The sequence below is a fragment of the Nerophis lumbriciformis genome, linkage group LG26 (genome assembly GCF_033978685.3).
Source record: "Nerophis lumbriciformis linkage group LG26, RoL_Nlum_v2.1, whole genome shotgun sequence".
NCBI lineage: Eukaryota > Metazoa > Chordata > Actinopteri > Syngnathiformes > Syngnathidae > Nerophis > Nerophis lumbriciformis.
This window is the reverse complement of record NC_084573.2, coordinates 35,728,590-35,745,000: the sequence shown is the minus strand read 5'-3', so window position 1 is coordinate 35,745,000 and position 16,411 is coordinate 35,728,590. Positions and strand designations below refer to the sequence as shown.

Below are 16,411 nucleotides of genomic sequence, written 5' to 3'. Positions count from 1 at the left end.
GTCCACCTAATGGTAACATTTTGCCACCTGTCAGACCCCTTGGTATTTGAATTGATTATGAAAGCATAATTATTGAGACGAGGCCAGGTTGCTTATTAAAACAAGTGGTCTCGCAGGCCAAACTGACGATGCTGGCAGTTTGGATGTGATGAATGCAATTGTAGAACAATTGTTTGAGCAAAAAGTCAATAGTACACAATAATAAATACATTTTGTGATAATAATAAATCACTTATTTCTTGGTGTTGTTTAAAGCTAGGTTAGCTTAGCTATTAGCATGCCTGCGCCTGGCTTTCTCTCGGTGTGTAACATGTTTAGCTTCGTCCTCCAGTGATAATATTACTTGATAATGATTCTAAAGATACTAAGAAATGCAGTTTATTTTCCATAATGGAGGTGATTATTATTAGTTTTGGGACTCCATGACATATGATGAGCTGCTGGCCGCTTGTCAGCCAAAGTAATCGGCATTAAAATGTATTAACGAGCAATGGCTGATCACGTACAAAAATCTGCCGATATTGATGGCCAATTGATCGGCACATCCCTAATAAATATGTAAATATATCCATCGATTGATATAGTTATCATAAAAATATTACTCTGTACTAAACGTTTTCTAATATAATGGTAATATTTAAATAGAATTAATTTAGTCATCAATTCAATCATTTAATTTTTGTTTATCATTATATCATTGATTAATATAGTTTTCATAAAAATATTACGTTATACTGAACTTTTCCTAATACAATGGTAATAGTTAAATGTAGTAGTGGTGTCTTAGAGTTTATATTCAATAATTGCATTTTTGTTTATTGCTGTTTTGTTGGATGTAAAGCATGCAAATTAATACATTTTCAATTGATATATAATATTAATAAATTATTTAAGCTAAAAAAAAAAGTGTTTCAAATTTTTTCTTAATAAATAAAAATTCAATACAATTAAAAAATGTTTTTAATAAATATATTAAGATAAAATAAAAAGTGTTATTACATATGAACAGGTATGTGCTGAAGAGAAAAGGCATAATATTAATAAATTATTTAAGCTAAAAAAAAAGAAGTGTTTAAAAAAAAAAAAAAAAGTATAAATAAAAATTAAATACAATTAAAGAATGTTTTTAATAAATGTATTAAAATTTAAAAATAAAGTGTTATTACATTTGAACATATGATATGTGCTGAAGAGAAAAGGCATAATATTAATAAATTATTTAAGCTAAAAAAAAGTGTTTTTAATTTTTTTTAAATAAATAAAATTAAATGCAATTAAAAAATGTTTTTAATAAATATATTAAAATTTAAAAAAAAGGGTTATTACATATGAACAGATGATATGTGCTGAAGAGAAAATGCATATTAATACATTATTTAAGCTAAAAAAAAAGTGTTTTTTAATTTGTTTTTAATAAAAAAATTTAAATACAATTAAAAAATATTTTTAATAAATATATTAAAATTAAATTAAAAAGTGTTATTACATATGAACAGATGATATTTGCTGAAAAGAAAATGCATATTAATAAATTATTTAAGCTAAAAAAAAGTGTTTTTTAATTTTTTTTTAATAAATAAAAACTAAATACAATTAAAAAATGTTTTTAATAAATATATTAAAATAAAATTAAAAAAAAGTGTTATTATATTTGAACATATGATATGTGCTGAAGAGAAAAGGCATAATATTAATAAATTATTTAAGCTAAAAAAAAGTGTTTTTAATTTTTTTTAATAAATAAAATTAAATGCAATTAAAAAATATTTTTAATAAATATATTACAATTTTTAAAAAAGTGTTATTACATATGAACAGATATGTGCTGAAGAGAAAAGGCATAATATTAATACATTATTTAAGCTTAAAAAAAGTGTTTTTAATTTTTTTTAATAAATAAAACTTAAATACAATTAAAAAATATTTGTATTAAATATATTAGACATTTAAAAAAAAGTGTTATTACATATGAACAGATGATATGTGCTGAAAAGAAAATGCATATTAATAAATTATTTAAGCTAAAAAAAGTGTTTTTTAATTTTTTTTTAATAAATAAAAATGAAATACAATTAAAAAAGGTTTTTAATAAATATATTAAAATTACAAAAGTGTTATTACATATGAACATATGATATGTCCTGAAGAGAAAAGGCATAATATTAATGAATTATTTAAGCTAAAAAAAAAAGTGTTTTTAATTTTTTTTTAATAAATAAAATTAAATGCAATTAAAAAATGTTTTTAATAAATATATTAAAATTTTTTTTGAAAGTGTTATTACATATGAACAGATGATATGTGCTGAAGAGAAAAGGCATATTAATACATTATTTAAGCTAAAAAAAAGTGTTTTTTAATTTGCTTTTAATAAATAAAAATTAAATACAATTAAAAAATCTTTTTAATATATTAAAATAAAATAAAAAAGTGTTATTACATATGAACAGATGATATGTGCTGAAGAGAAAAGGCATAATATTAATAAATTATTTAAACTAAAAAAAAGTGTTTTTGATTTTTTTTAATAAATAAAATTAAATGCAATTAAAAAATGTTTTTAATAAATATATTACAATTTAAAAAAAAGTGTTATTATTTTTTTTTTTTAAGTATAAATAAAAATTAAATACAATTAAAAAATATTATTATTTTATTAAAAACATTTTAATAAATATATTAAAAAAAAAAAAAAAAAAAGGGTTGTTACATTTGAACATATGATGTGTGCTGAAGAGAAAAGGCATAATATTAATACATTATTTAAGCTAAAAAAAAATTGTTTTTGATTTTTTTTAATAAATAAAATTAAATGCAATTAAAAAATGTTTTTAATAAATATATTAAAATTAAAAAAAAAGTGTTATTACATATGAACAGATGATATGTGCTGAAGAGAAAAGGCATACTATTAATAAATTATTTAAGCTTAAAAAAAAGTGTTTTTAATTTTTTTTTAATAAATAAAAATTAAATACAATTAAAAAATATTTTTAATAAATATATTTTAAAAAATTTAAAAAGTGTTATTACATATGAACAGATGATATGTGCTGAAGAGAAAATGCATATTAATAAATTATTTAAGCTAAAAAAAAAGTGTTTTTTAATTTGTTTTTAATAAATAAAAACTAAATACAATTAAAAAATGTTTTTAATAAATATATTAAAATTAAAAAAGTGTTATTACATATGAACAGATGATATGTGCTGAAGAGAAAAGGCAATAACCTGATATATATGATGCTTTGTGTTCAAAGGTGGAAGCTGCATGACTTTGCAGTGGTAATACGTGTCCTTTGTAGGAATGGCGAGCTGCACAAAAAATAAACAGTTTATGACACGTTAATTAAAAAGGTCTATTCCTTTGGGGAATATACACATACACAAGTAGTCTCATTTATTCTTACATTTTGCACCGTGACACTCATATAGTTTCCATTTGCCACAGTGATTTTGGGCGCGTGATTCAGTAGGTTGATTTCTTTGGTGCCGGCCTGTGCTCCATGGAAGGTAATTTCATCGGTGGCTCCATAAGCATATATCAGGTTCATGGGTTTGTCCTATAACAAATAAACAACAACATAAGTGATCTTTCAGTGGCAAATATGAAAGGCATGTTTTTGCTCTGACAATGCACTTTTTTTCCTTTTGGTTTCCTATACCTAAGACGTGTGGAATTACATACATTGAAAAGAGAACGTCCCGTACAGTCGACGCTATGGGAGGTATTCCTTGTGGAAAACACCAAATCAATGTCATGGCTCGGGGGCATTCAGACAAGCGAAACGGGAGAAGTGGCAGAAACTCAAGTTTGTAAGGAATCAAGTTGGAAACTTGAGGTTTTACAAAAGACAACAATCGTGGCGTAACACAAAGGACTTAGAGGACAATGGAGTGAGGGGTGGGATTCCAATGCATCTTAAAGCTCCATGGTGTACAGTAAAACAACAAACAGGTCATTGATCATTGTTATGGGTCGTCATGACAACCGGGAAGTGTTTTTCTTTCTTTATTCAACTATACTTGAGAACAATTAAAACTGTATATTAGTACAATATTACACGTGCATTTCTAAACCCCAGAATTAGGTGTTTTGTTGATGCTAACACAGATTATTAAAAAAAATAATTTTCCTACTTCACAGAATTTTTAATTGTATCCTGATCTAATAACTTTGGAGAATATTTTTTTTTTTTTAGAGTTGATGGAAAATGCAAAAGCGCAGTTCAGTCAATGAATGCAAAATAAACAAAGAACAAAAATGTGATGGCGGTTTCACGTCCAAGTAGCTTACAAAACAATAAAAGCTAAAATGTTTCTTTTTTTCACTTTGTAAGTCACTGAGAAAAAGCTGGAGTGATTATACAAAATTATCTTCTTTTTTTTTAAATTATTATTATTATTTCATAAACTGCTTTAGCTGGAATAATTTCAAAATAAAACTACATTTTCCTGCTTTAATTATTTATTTTTTTACATGTAAAAACATTTTGTTATCTATCATCCATTATCTATTTCTTAATTCATTACAATGTTTCGTGAGCTTTATCCATAGTATACTCTCTATTTATTGTATGCACTTCTAATATTTAATCTAGGTAATCTTTCCCATATATCCTGCACAATCCATTTTTATTCATGTCATTTATTTATTTAGTTTACTATTACTTATAATATTTCTGTCCATTTTCACTCATTACTTCTATATTCATATTTATTATTTATCTATAGTTTACATTGACCCTAACATAACAAGTACAGGCACGTGATCCGAAGAGGTCTCCGTTTTGTGGGAAGAAGCGCATATAAAATGTCAAATAATAATTTTACTGTGAACGTATTCCTAGCCCTTTCCTGTTCTGTCACTGATAAGAATATAATAGCAAATTTCACCTCAGACATCTTTAATTTAACGTTAGTTGGTGAACAGTTATACTCGAAACAAATGTTAAGAAGATATGCAAATATGTTTTAACTATGTTAAATTTGTTTTTTTGCACTAAAATTAAAAGGTGATGTGAATTGTATTTATGTAGCCCTTTCCTCTAGCGATTTAAAAATTCATTATTGATCAATTTATTTCTAATCAATTTGTGGTATTACAAAACATGCATCAAATTAAATTCAAGTTTAATTAAAAAAGTATAAAAATCCTTTCACATAAATAAAAAAATATTAAAATTATTTTTTGCAAATAATCAAAATAAAATTGTCCTTCAGGCCGTTTTTTAAATTAAACTTCAATTTAATGTGATGCATGTTTTGCACTAGTTTTAGTTAATGGGATTTTTTTTTTTTTTTTTTGTGTGCTAAATAACAAATTTAACATGATTAAAACATACATTAATTAGGGCTGTGAATCTTTGGGCACCACACGATTCGATTTGATTCTTGGGGGCAATGGTTCGATTCAGACTCGATTCAAAAGGATTCTCAAATCATAATCAATACTTTGTTTTAATAAAATTGGGGGCTGGTTCTATGATAACTACATTCCTCCATAAAATATGACAAAAAGCTGGGATACATTTTTGTAATACTTACTCATCTGTACAGTAAATATGGGTATCTACATCAACCACATTATTTGATTAAAAACAAAAACACAAAAAAAACAACCTTTTTTTTAATCGACAAATAAGAATCGCAATTTATTAAAAAATCCACTTTTTTTGACACCCCTGAAAGGTGGTATGGTATTTTTTTATTTGTATTTTTTATTTTTTGTCATAAAGAAATACAATCATGTGTGCTTACGGACTGTATCCCTGCAGACTGTATTGATCTATATTGATATATAATGTATATATTGTGTTTTTTATGTCGATTTAATAAAAATAAAAAATTAAATTAAATTAAAATATATATATATATATATATATATATATATATATATATATATATATATATATATATATATATATATATACATATATTATATATATATATTTTTTTTTCTTTTTTTTTTTTTTTTCTTGTGTGGCTCGGTACCAATTGATCCACGGACCGGTACCGGGCCGCGGCCCGGTGGTTGGGGACCACTGCTCTAGCCTTTAAATAGACCCCCTTTTTAGACCAGTTGATCTGCCGTTTCTTTTCTTTTCTCCTCTGCCCCCCTCTCCCTTGTGGGGGGGAGGGCAGAGGTCCTGTGGTCATGGATGAAGTGCTGGCTGTCCAGAGTCGGGACCCGGGGTGGACCGCTCGCCTGTGCAACGGTTGGGGACATCTCTGCGTCTCCTGCTGGCCCCACTATGGACTGAACTCTCACTATTATGTTAGATCCACTAAGGACTGAACTCTCACTATTATGTTAGATCCACTAAGGACTGGACTCTCACTATTATGTTAGATCCACTATGGACTGGACTCTCACTATTATGTTAGATCCACTATGGACTGGACTCTCACACTATTATGTTAGATCCACTATGGACTGGACTCTCACTATTATGTTAGATCCACTATGGACTGGACTCTCACTATTATGTTAGATCCACTATGGACTGGACTCTCACTATTATGTTAGATCCACTAAGGACTGGACTCTCACTATCATGTTAGATCCACTATGGACTGGACTCTCACTATTATGTTAGATCCACTATGGACTGGACTCTCACTATTATGTTAGATCCACTATGGACTGGACTCTCACACTATTATGTTAGATCCACTATGGACTAGACTCTCACTATTATGTTAGATCCACTATGGACTGGACTCTCACTATTATGTTAGATCCACTATGGACTGGACTCTCACACTATTATGTTAGATCCACTATGGACTAGACTCTCACTATTATGTTAGATCCACTATGGACTGGACTCTCACTATTATGTTAGATCCACTATGGACTGGACTCTCACACTATTATGTTAGATCCACTATGGACTGGATTCTCACACTATTATGTTAGATCCACTATGGACTGGACTCTCCCTATTATGTTAGATCCACTATGGACTGGACTCTCACATTATTATGTTAGATCCACTATGGACTGGACTCTCACTATTATGTTAGATCCACTATGGACTGGACTCTCACACTATTATGTTAGATCCACTATGGACTGGACTCTCACACCATTATGTTAGATCCACTATGGACTAGACTCTCACACTATTATGTTAGATCCACTATGGACTAGACTCTCACTATTATGTTAGATCCACTATGGACTGGACTCTCACACCATTATGTTAGATCCACTATGGACTGGACTCTCACACTATTATGTTAGATCCACTATGGACTAGACTCTCACTATTATGTTAGATCCACTATGGACTGGACTCTCACTATTATGTTAGATCCGCTATGGACTGGACTCTCACTATTATGTTAGATCCACTATGGACTGGACTCTCACACTATTATGTTAGATCCACTATGGACTGGACTCTCACACTATTATGTTAGATCCACTATGGACTGGACTCTCACACTATTATGTTAGATCCACTGTGGACTGGACTCTCACACTATTATGTTAGATCCACTATGGACTGGACTCTCACTATTATGTTAGATCCACTATGGACTGGACTCTCACTATTATGTTAGATCCACTATGGACTGAACTCTCACACTATTATGTTAGATCCACTATGGACTGGACTCTCACTATTATGTTAGATCCACTATGGACTGGACTCTCACACTATTATGTTAGATCCACTGTGGACTGGACTCTCACTATTATGTTAGATCCACTATGGACTGGACTCTCACTATTATGTTAGATCCACTATGGACTAGACTCTCACTATTATGTTAGATCCACTATGGACTGGACTCTCACACTATTATGTTAGATCCACTAAGGACTGGACTCTCACTATCATGTTAGATCCACTATGGACTGGACTCTCACACTATTATGTTAGATCCACTATGGACTGGACTCTCACTATTATGTTAGATCCACTATGGACTGGACTCTCACTATTATGTTAGATCCACTATGGACTGGACTCTCACTATTATGTTAGATCCACTATGGACTGGACTCTCACTATTATGTTAGATCCACTATGGACTGGACTCTCACAATATTATGCTAGACCCACTCGATGTTCATTGCATCCGGTCTCCTCTAGAGGGGGCGGGGGGTCACCCACATATGCGGTCCTCTCCAAGGTTTCTCAATAGTCATTCACATCGACGTCCCACTGGGTTGTGAGTTTTTCCTTGCCCTTATGTGGGCTCTGAACCGAGGATGTCGTTGTGGCTTGTGCAGCCCTTTGAGACACTTGTGATTTAGGGCTATATAAATAAACATTGATTGATTGATAAATATATAGATCCATTCATTTTTACCGAGTGCCCCTGTCAGGATATACATAGATAAATAAATAAATTACAATTTATTACTACTACTGTATGTTTTTTCTAATTAAATTAAAAAAAATGTGATCAACTCCTAGTACTGAATTCAAGTTGTATGTAATTCCAAATTAAAAATGAAGAGCTGCACAAATCCGAGTGTTAAATTGAAAGTGTAAGTCTTCAGAATCAGGACGAGAAACTCCCACCGTGATCTGGAGGTCTTGCTTGTCACACGTTTGGAAGGCCCTGGTAAAAGTCATGACGGTTTCCCCCTGGCTCTCGGTGAGAGACACAAGTGTGTAGCTCTGCACCTGGTCCACGTCAGGCATGGTGTTTGTCGCCGAATAATAATCCTACATGGACAAAAAAAAAGAAAAAAAGATCAATACAAAAAGACAAATAATGTGTTGTGATCCAGCCAGCTTACTTTGAAGTAGGTTCTGTTGGAATCCACTCCTCCCATGACCAGATCTGCGCCTGTCATGTCTCCGTTGGGACTCAGGCCGAAGCCGATCCAGCCGGTGGTTTTGACGATGAATTTGAGTGTGATTTGTCTCTGCACGTCAGAGAATCCCCACTTCAGGCAGACCATGTCGTTGTCGTCCAGGTATTCCATGAAGGGCAGGTTAGGATCTGAGCCCTCTGCTCCTTTCATCCAGACCAGGCACAGATAGAGAAGGAAAGAAAGCAGCATGATGCCTCATGCAGGGTGCAAGGCTTTAGACTGAGCTGGCGACGGGTTTTAAAAGGAGCCAAATACCTGCCCGTCCTTTTGACACACCTGCAGCGCTATAGATGGAGGTCATGTGACACGGGACCTGTCAGCTCCCTCCCCGTTTCATGTCATCATCATGTCACTGCGGCTCTTTGAAACATGACACATATTATCTTCCAGGTTTTAATGAAAATTGTTAGAGGCGTATGTTTTGATTTAATTTTGGTCTAATATTTATTTTACTTAATTATCCATCCATCCATCCATCCATCTTCTTCCGCTTATCCGAGGTCGGGTCGCGGGGGCAGCAGCCTAAGCAGGGAAGCCCAGACTTCCCTCTCCCCAGCCACTTTGTCCAGCTCTTCCTGTGGGACCCCGAGGCGTTCCCAGGCCAGCCAGGAGACATACTCTTCCCAACGTGTCCCGGGTCTTCCCCGCGGCCTCCTATCGGTCGGACGTGCCCTAAACACCTCCCTAGGGAGGCGTTCGGGTGGCATCCTGAGCAGATGCCCGAACCACCTCATCTGGCTCCTCTCGATGTGGAGGAGCAGCGGCTTTACTTTGAGCTCCCCCCCGGATGACAGAGCTTCTCACCCTATCTCTAAGGGAGAGCCCCGCCACCCGGCGGAGGAAACTCATTTGGGCCGCTTGTACCCGTGATCTTGTCCTTTCGGTCATAACCCAAAGCTCATGACCATAGGTGAGGATGGGAACGTAGATCGACCGGTAAATTGAGAGCTTTGCCTTCCGGCTCAGCTCCTTCTTCACCACAACGGATTAATACAGCGTCCGCATTACTGAAGACGCCGCACCGATCCGCCTGTCGATCTCACGATCCACTCTTCCCTCACTCGTGAACAAGACTCCGGGGTACTTGAACTCCTCCACTTGGGGCAAGATCTCCTCCCCAACCCGGAGATGGCACTCCACCCTTTTCCGGGCGAGAACCATGGACTCGGACTTGGAGGTGCTGATTCTCATCCCAGTCGCTTCACACTCAGCTGCGAACCGATCCAGTGAGAGCTGAAAATCCTGGCCAGATGAAGCCATCAGGACCACATCATCTGCAAAAAGCAGAGACCTAATCCTGCAGCCACCAAACCAGATCCCCTCAACGCCTTGACTGCGCCTAGAAATTATGTCCATAAAAGTTATGAACAGAATGGGTGACAAAGGGCAGCCTTGGCGGAGTCCAACTCTCACTGGAAACGTGTCCGACTTACTGCCGGCAATGCGGACCAAGCTCTGGCACTGAGCATACAGGGAGCGGACTGCCACAATCAGACAGTCCGATACCCCATACTCTCTGAGCACTCCCCACAGGACTTCCCGGGGGACACGGTCAAATGCCTTCTCCAAGTCCACAAAACACATGTAGACTGGTTGGGCAAACTCCCATGCACCCTCAAGGACCCTGCCGAGGGTATAGAGCTGGTCCACAGTTCCACGACCAGGACGAAAACCACACTGTTCCTCCTGAATCCGAGGTTCGACTATCCGGTGTAGCCTCCTCTCCAGTACACCTGAATAGACCTTACCGGGAAGGCTGAGGAGTGTGATCCCACGATAGTTAGAACACACCCTCCGGTTCCCCTTCTTAAAGATGAAAAACACTGCATTAGAAGATAACTAATGTACACAAATATAGATAGCTAAATAGATATCAATCTATTTATCTCTATGTATCTATCTATGTATCTATCATATATATATATATATCCATCCATCCATCATCTTCCGCTTATCCGAGGTTGGGTCGCGGGGGCAGCAGCCTAAGCAGGGAAGCCCAGACTTCCCTCTCCCCAGCCACTTCGTCCAGCTCTTCCTGTGGGACCCCGAGGCGTTCCCAGGCCAGCCGGGAGACATAGTCTTCCCAACGTGTCCTGGGTCTTCCCCGCGGCCTCCTACCGGTCGGACGTGCCCTAAACACCTCCCTAGGGAGGCGTTCGGGTGGCATCCTGACTAGATGCCCGAACCACCTCATCTGGCTCCTCTCCATGTGGAGGAGCAGCGGCTTTACTTTGAGCTCCCCCCCGGATGACAGAGCTTCTCACCCTATCTCTAAGGGAGAGCCCCGCCACCCGGCGGAGGAAACTCATTTCGGCCGCTTGTACCCGTGATCTTGTCCTTTCGGTCATAACCCAAAGCTCATGACCATAGGTGAGGATGGGAACGTAGATCGACCGGTAAATTGAGAGCTTTGCCTTCCGGCTCAGCTCCTTCTTCACCACAACGGATCGATACAGCGTCCGCATTACTGAAGACGCCGCACCGATCCGCCTGTCGATCTCACGATCCACTCTTCCCTCACTCGTGAACAAGACTCCGAGGTACTTGAACTCCTCCACTTGGGGCAAGATCTCCTCCCCAACCCGGAGATGGCACTCCACCCTTTTCCGGGCGAGAACCATGGACTCGGACTTGGAGGTGCTGATTCTCATCCCAGTCGCTTCACACTCAGCTGCGAACCGATCCAGTAAGAGCTGAAAATCCTGGCCAGATGAAGCCATCAGGACCACATCATCTGCAAAAAGCAGAGACCTAATCCTGCAGCCACCAAACCAGATCCCCTCAACGCCTTGACTGAGCCTAGAAATTCTGTCCATAAAAGTTATGGAACAGAATCGGTGACAAAGGGCAGCCTTGGCGGAGTCCAACCCTCACTGGAAACGTGTCCGACTTACTACCGGCAATGCGGACCAAGCTCTGACACGGGAGCGGACTGCCACAATCAGACAGTCTGATACCCCATACTCTCTGAGCACTCCCCACAGGACTTCCCGAGGGACACGGTCGAATGCCTTCTCCAAGTCTACAAAACACATGTAGACTGGTTGGGCAAACTCCCATGCACCCTCAAGGACCCTGCCGAGAGTATAGAGCTGGTCCACAGTTCCACGACCAGGACGAAAACCACACTGTTCCTCCTGAATCCGAGGTTCGACTATCCGGCGTAGCCTCCTCTCCAGTACACCTGAATAGACCTTACCGGGAAGGCTGAGGAGTGTGATCCCACGATAGTTAGAACACACCCTCCATTTCCCCTTCTTAAAGATGAAAGACACTGCATTAGAAGATAACTAATGTACACAAATATAGATAGCTAAATAGATATCAATCTATTTATCTCTATGTATCCATCTATGTATCTATCATATATATATATATCCATCCATCCATCCATCCATCTTCTTCCGCTTATCCGAGGTCGGGTCGCGGGGGCAGCAGCCTAAGCAGGGAAGCCCAGACTTCCCTCTCCCCAGCCACTTCGTCCAGCTCTTCCTGTGGGACCCCGAGGCGTTCCCAGGCCAGCCGGGAGACATAGTCTTCCCAACGTGTCCTGGGTCTTCCCTGCGGCCTCCTACCGGTCGGACGTGCCCTAAACACCTCCCTAGGGAGGCGTTCGGGTGGCATCCTGACCAGATGCCCGAACCACCTCATCTGGTTCCTCTCGATGTGGAGGAGCAGCGGCTTTACTTTGAGCTCCCCCCGGATGACAGAGCTTCTCACCCTATCTCTAAGGGAGAGCCCCGCCACCCGGCGGAGGAAACTCATTTCGGACGCTTGTACCCGTGATCTTGTCCTTTCGGTCATAACCCAAAGCCAGAGGTGGGTAGAGTAGCCAGAAATTGTACTCAAGTAAGAGTACTGTTACTTTAGAGATTTATTACTCAAGTAAAAGTAAGGAGTAGTCACCCAAATATTTACTTGAGTAAAAGTAAAAAGTATGTTGTGAAAAAACTACTCAAGTACTGAGTAACTGATGAGTAACATATACACACACACACACATATATATATATATATATATATATATATATATATATATATATATATATATATATATATATATATACACACATATATATATATGTATACATACATTGATATATACAGTATATCATTTATATTTATTTATTTTGCCGTTTTTGTTTACATGTTAAAGGTGTTTTAAAGAATATACATGCATGTTTAACACATATAGATTCCTTTCTTTCATGAAGACAAGAATATAAGTTGGTGTATTACCTGATTCTGATGACTTGCATTGATTGTAATCAGACAGTAGTGCTGATAACGTCCACGTTTTCAAATGGAGGAGAAGAAAAGTTCCTCCTTTCTGTCTAATACCACATGAAAGTGGTTGGTTTTTGGCTTCTTATTTGTCCAGCTTCCATATTCGTTTTTATACACTTTACAAGAAATACATTGGCGGCAAACTCTGTAGCTTGCTAGCTTGCTAGCTTGTTTGCACTGGCTTTCGGAGACTCTTATTTTGAAAGCGCAGGCGCGATGGAGCGGCACTTTTATTGTGAAGACAGGAACTGTGCAGTCAGTCTTTAGGCTTTTGACGGGATGTACGGTTAAAATAAAAAAGGGTCTTTTTTCCTTCACACTTTTGATTGATTGATTGGAACTTTTATTAGTAGATTGCACAGTACAGTACATATTCCATACGATTGACCACTAAATGGTAACACCCCAATACGTTTTTCAACTTGTTTAAGTCAGGTCATGTGACCCCTGGCTCTGTTTGATTGGTCCAACGTCACCAGTGACTGCATCTGATTGGTGGAACGGAGTGAACGTCACCAGTGACTGTATTTGTTGAAACGCAGGCACTATGAAGGTCTGTCTGACAGACCAAAACAAACAAAGCGTGCATTAACAGATCGATAAAAATTAGTAGCGAGTAGCGAGCTGAATGTAGATAAAAGTAGCGGAGTAAAAGTAGCGTTTCTTCTCTATAAATATACTCAAGTAAAAGTAAAAGTATGTTGCATTAAAACTACTCTTAGAAGTACAATTTATCCCAAAAGTTACTCAAGTAGATGTAACGGAGTAAATGTAGCGCGTTACTACCCACCTCTGCCTAAAGCTCATGACCATAGGTGAGGATGGGAACGTAGATCGACCGGTAAATTGAGAGCTTTGCCTTCTGGCTCAGCTCCTTCTTCACCACAACGGATCGATACAGCGTCCGCATTACTGAAGACGCCGCACCGATACACCTGTCGATCACACCATCCACTCTTCCCTCACTCGTGAACAAGACTCCGAGGTACTTGAACTCCTTCACTTGGATATATATATATATATATATATATATATATATATATATATATATATATATATATATATATATATATATATATATATATATATATATATATGATATTAATGTAACATTAGAAGTAAGGGAACTTAAGAACAAATAGGCCACCCTAGGAGTGGTCTGGGGCACTCGTAGATTTTGTTCTTACCTACGAACAAATCCCAGCTAAGAAAACATTGGTGAATACAAAAATCTCCTTAAAAACTTCGTAAGTGGGCCTAAGAACAAGATTTGTTCTTAAGAACGGTTACTGAATGGGGCCCATTGATCCTATCTCATCTCTCCTGTCCCACACAGTAGTTTAGTTTAGCTGAATGTGTAGTAGCACATTTTAGTCAGCAGAGGTCGCTCCTCACACACATTACGTCAACATTCAACAGGAAATGTTTTGCATTACTCTATTTGTCAAAATGACACACATAATAACCACAATGTGCTATTGCGTGACGTGACGTCACGTATGGCAAAATAGCTACCAGCGGTCAGTAATGTTGTATTTATTCCCTTTAAGCAATTTGGCTGCATTTTTTTTTTTAATTATTTGTTTTTAATGAAAAATACGACTTTTGTTAGTGTTGTTTTTTCCATTCCATCACAAATAAAAAAAAGTGTTGTATTAGTAAGGATCCATGAAGCAACTTACTGCTCCGAGGCCACCTTTCCGGTTTCCCTCCGCGGGGGGCAGGTCACTCCCTCCCCGCTAACAGCAGACATCTCTCGGGCGGAGAGTAGGCGGTTTTTTTTTTAGAAGCAGCACTGAGCTAGTCCTGCGACTTCCTCCAAGCGGACGTTTGGCGTTTTCTTTCGTTTTTTTTTAAGTGTTTTCTTGTTTGCTGCGTCGAGGAACTACCGTGTTTTACTGTTGAAGAAGCAAAGCGGCGGAAGGAAATGTCCAGCTGAGGCTTGGAAGTCCTGAGAAGCCACCGCCGGGGCCTATTTTTTCTGTAATGATTGATCAATGCTTCTACTATGGCACTGAAGGTAAGAACAGCAACATTGTCAGAGTGGAATAACATCGTATCTTTAACGTTATCTCGACATTTTCTAAATGTTTTGGACACTTTGGAAAGGCAACCGCCACTGTAACGTTGTTATTTCTCATGTTAGCTTTACGGTAACTTTTTAACGCAAACTTTCCACTCGTGTGACCAAAAACATAATACTATTCTATTATCCAAAGTATCTGTGCAGACTTTCAGCACACAACGTGGTTGACAATGTTTATCAATTAACGCATAAATGTCTCTCGTTTTAAGAAAGTCTTGTGACATTTTACTACCTTTCAAGTACGGGCGGTGTTGCCAGGTGGGGAATGACAAGTTATCGTACCAGAAGCGTGAAGTTGTCGCATGTTGAGGAACATTCGTGTAAAAATACTCCATTAGACGTTGCCCAGGTTCAATATAAATCACCACAGACAGCGTGTAATGCAGTTTAACTTTTGAATAACGTAAACTGTGATAATGTGAATTATCTAAAATATTTAAAAGGGTGAAGTCATCGTACAGTACGATAATTACCCTACGTCTGGCAACGCTGAATTCGTATGACATTTTAGGTCAGTGGCATGCTGGGAAATTGAGTTTTTTTTTTGTCAAACTGCTTGTTGAGTATGTTTATTGACAATATTTGTATTTAGACCAGAGGTGGGTAGAGTAGCCAGAAATTGTACTCAAGTAAGAGTACTGTTACTTTAGAGATTTATTACTCAAGTAAAAGTAAGGAGTAGTCACCCAAATATTTACTTGAGTAAAAGTAAAAAGTATGTTGTGAAAAAACTACTCAAGTACTGAGTAACTGATGAGTAACATACACACACATATCATATATATATATATATATATATATATATATATATATATATATATATACACACATTTATATATATATATATATATATATATATATATATATATATATATATACACAGTATATAATTTATATTTATTTATTTTGCCGTTTTTGTTTACATGTTAAAGGTGTTTTGATGAATATACATGCATGTTTAACGCATATAGATTCCTTTCTTTCATGAAGACAAGAATATAAGTTGGTGTATTACCTGATTCTGATGACTTGCATTGATTGTAATCAGACAGTATAGTGCTGATAGCGTCCACGTTTTCAAATGGAGGAGAAAAAAAGTTCCTCCTTTCTGTCTAATACCACATGAAAGTGGTTGGTTTTTGGCATCTTATTTGTCCAGCTTCCATATTCGTTTTTATACACTTTACAAGAAATACA

The 16,411-nt window shown here is 36.8% G+C and overlaps 2 protein-coding genes across 2 annotated transcripts in view; one reads left to right on the top strand and one right to left on the bottom strand.

Annotated features, from left to right (window-relative positions):
• Window positions 1-16,411, bottom strand: part of moxd1l (monooxygenase, DBH-like 1, like) — a 54,200-nt gene that overhangs the window by 22,757 nt on the left and 15,032 nt on the right. The window contains exons 2-5 of the mRNA XM_061986971.2: window positions 8,765-8,985; window positions 8,544-8,690; window positions 3,411-3,563; window positions 3,232-3,315 (exon numbers count right to left, since the gene is read on the bottom strand). Coding sequence (XP_061842955.2) covers window positions 3,232-3,315; window positions 3,411-3,563; window positions 8,544-8,690; window positions 8,765-8,985 — 605 coding nt within the window. The remainder of the gene's footprint in view (window positions 1-3,231; window positions 3,316-3,410; window positions 3,564-8,543; window positions 8,691-8,764; window positions 8,986-16,411) is intronic.
• Window positions 14,865-16,411, top strand: part of snx9b (sorting nexin 9b) — a 74,642-nt gene continuing 73,095 nt past the window's right edge. The window contains exon 1 of the mRNA XM_061986970.2: window positions 14,865-15,148. Within this exon, the coding sequence (XP_061842954.2) occupies window positions 15,137-15,148 (12 nt within the window). The 5' untranslated portion in view covers window positions 14,865-15,136. The remainder of the gene's footprint in view (window positions 15,149-16,411) is intronic.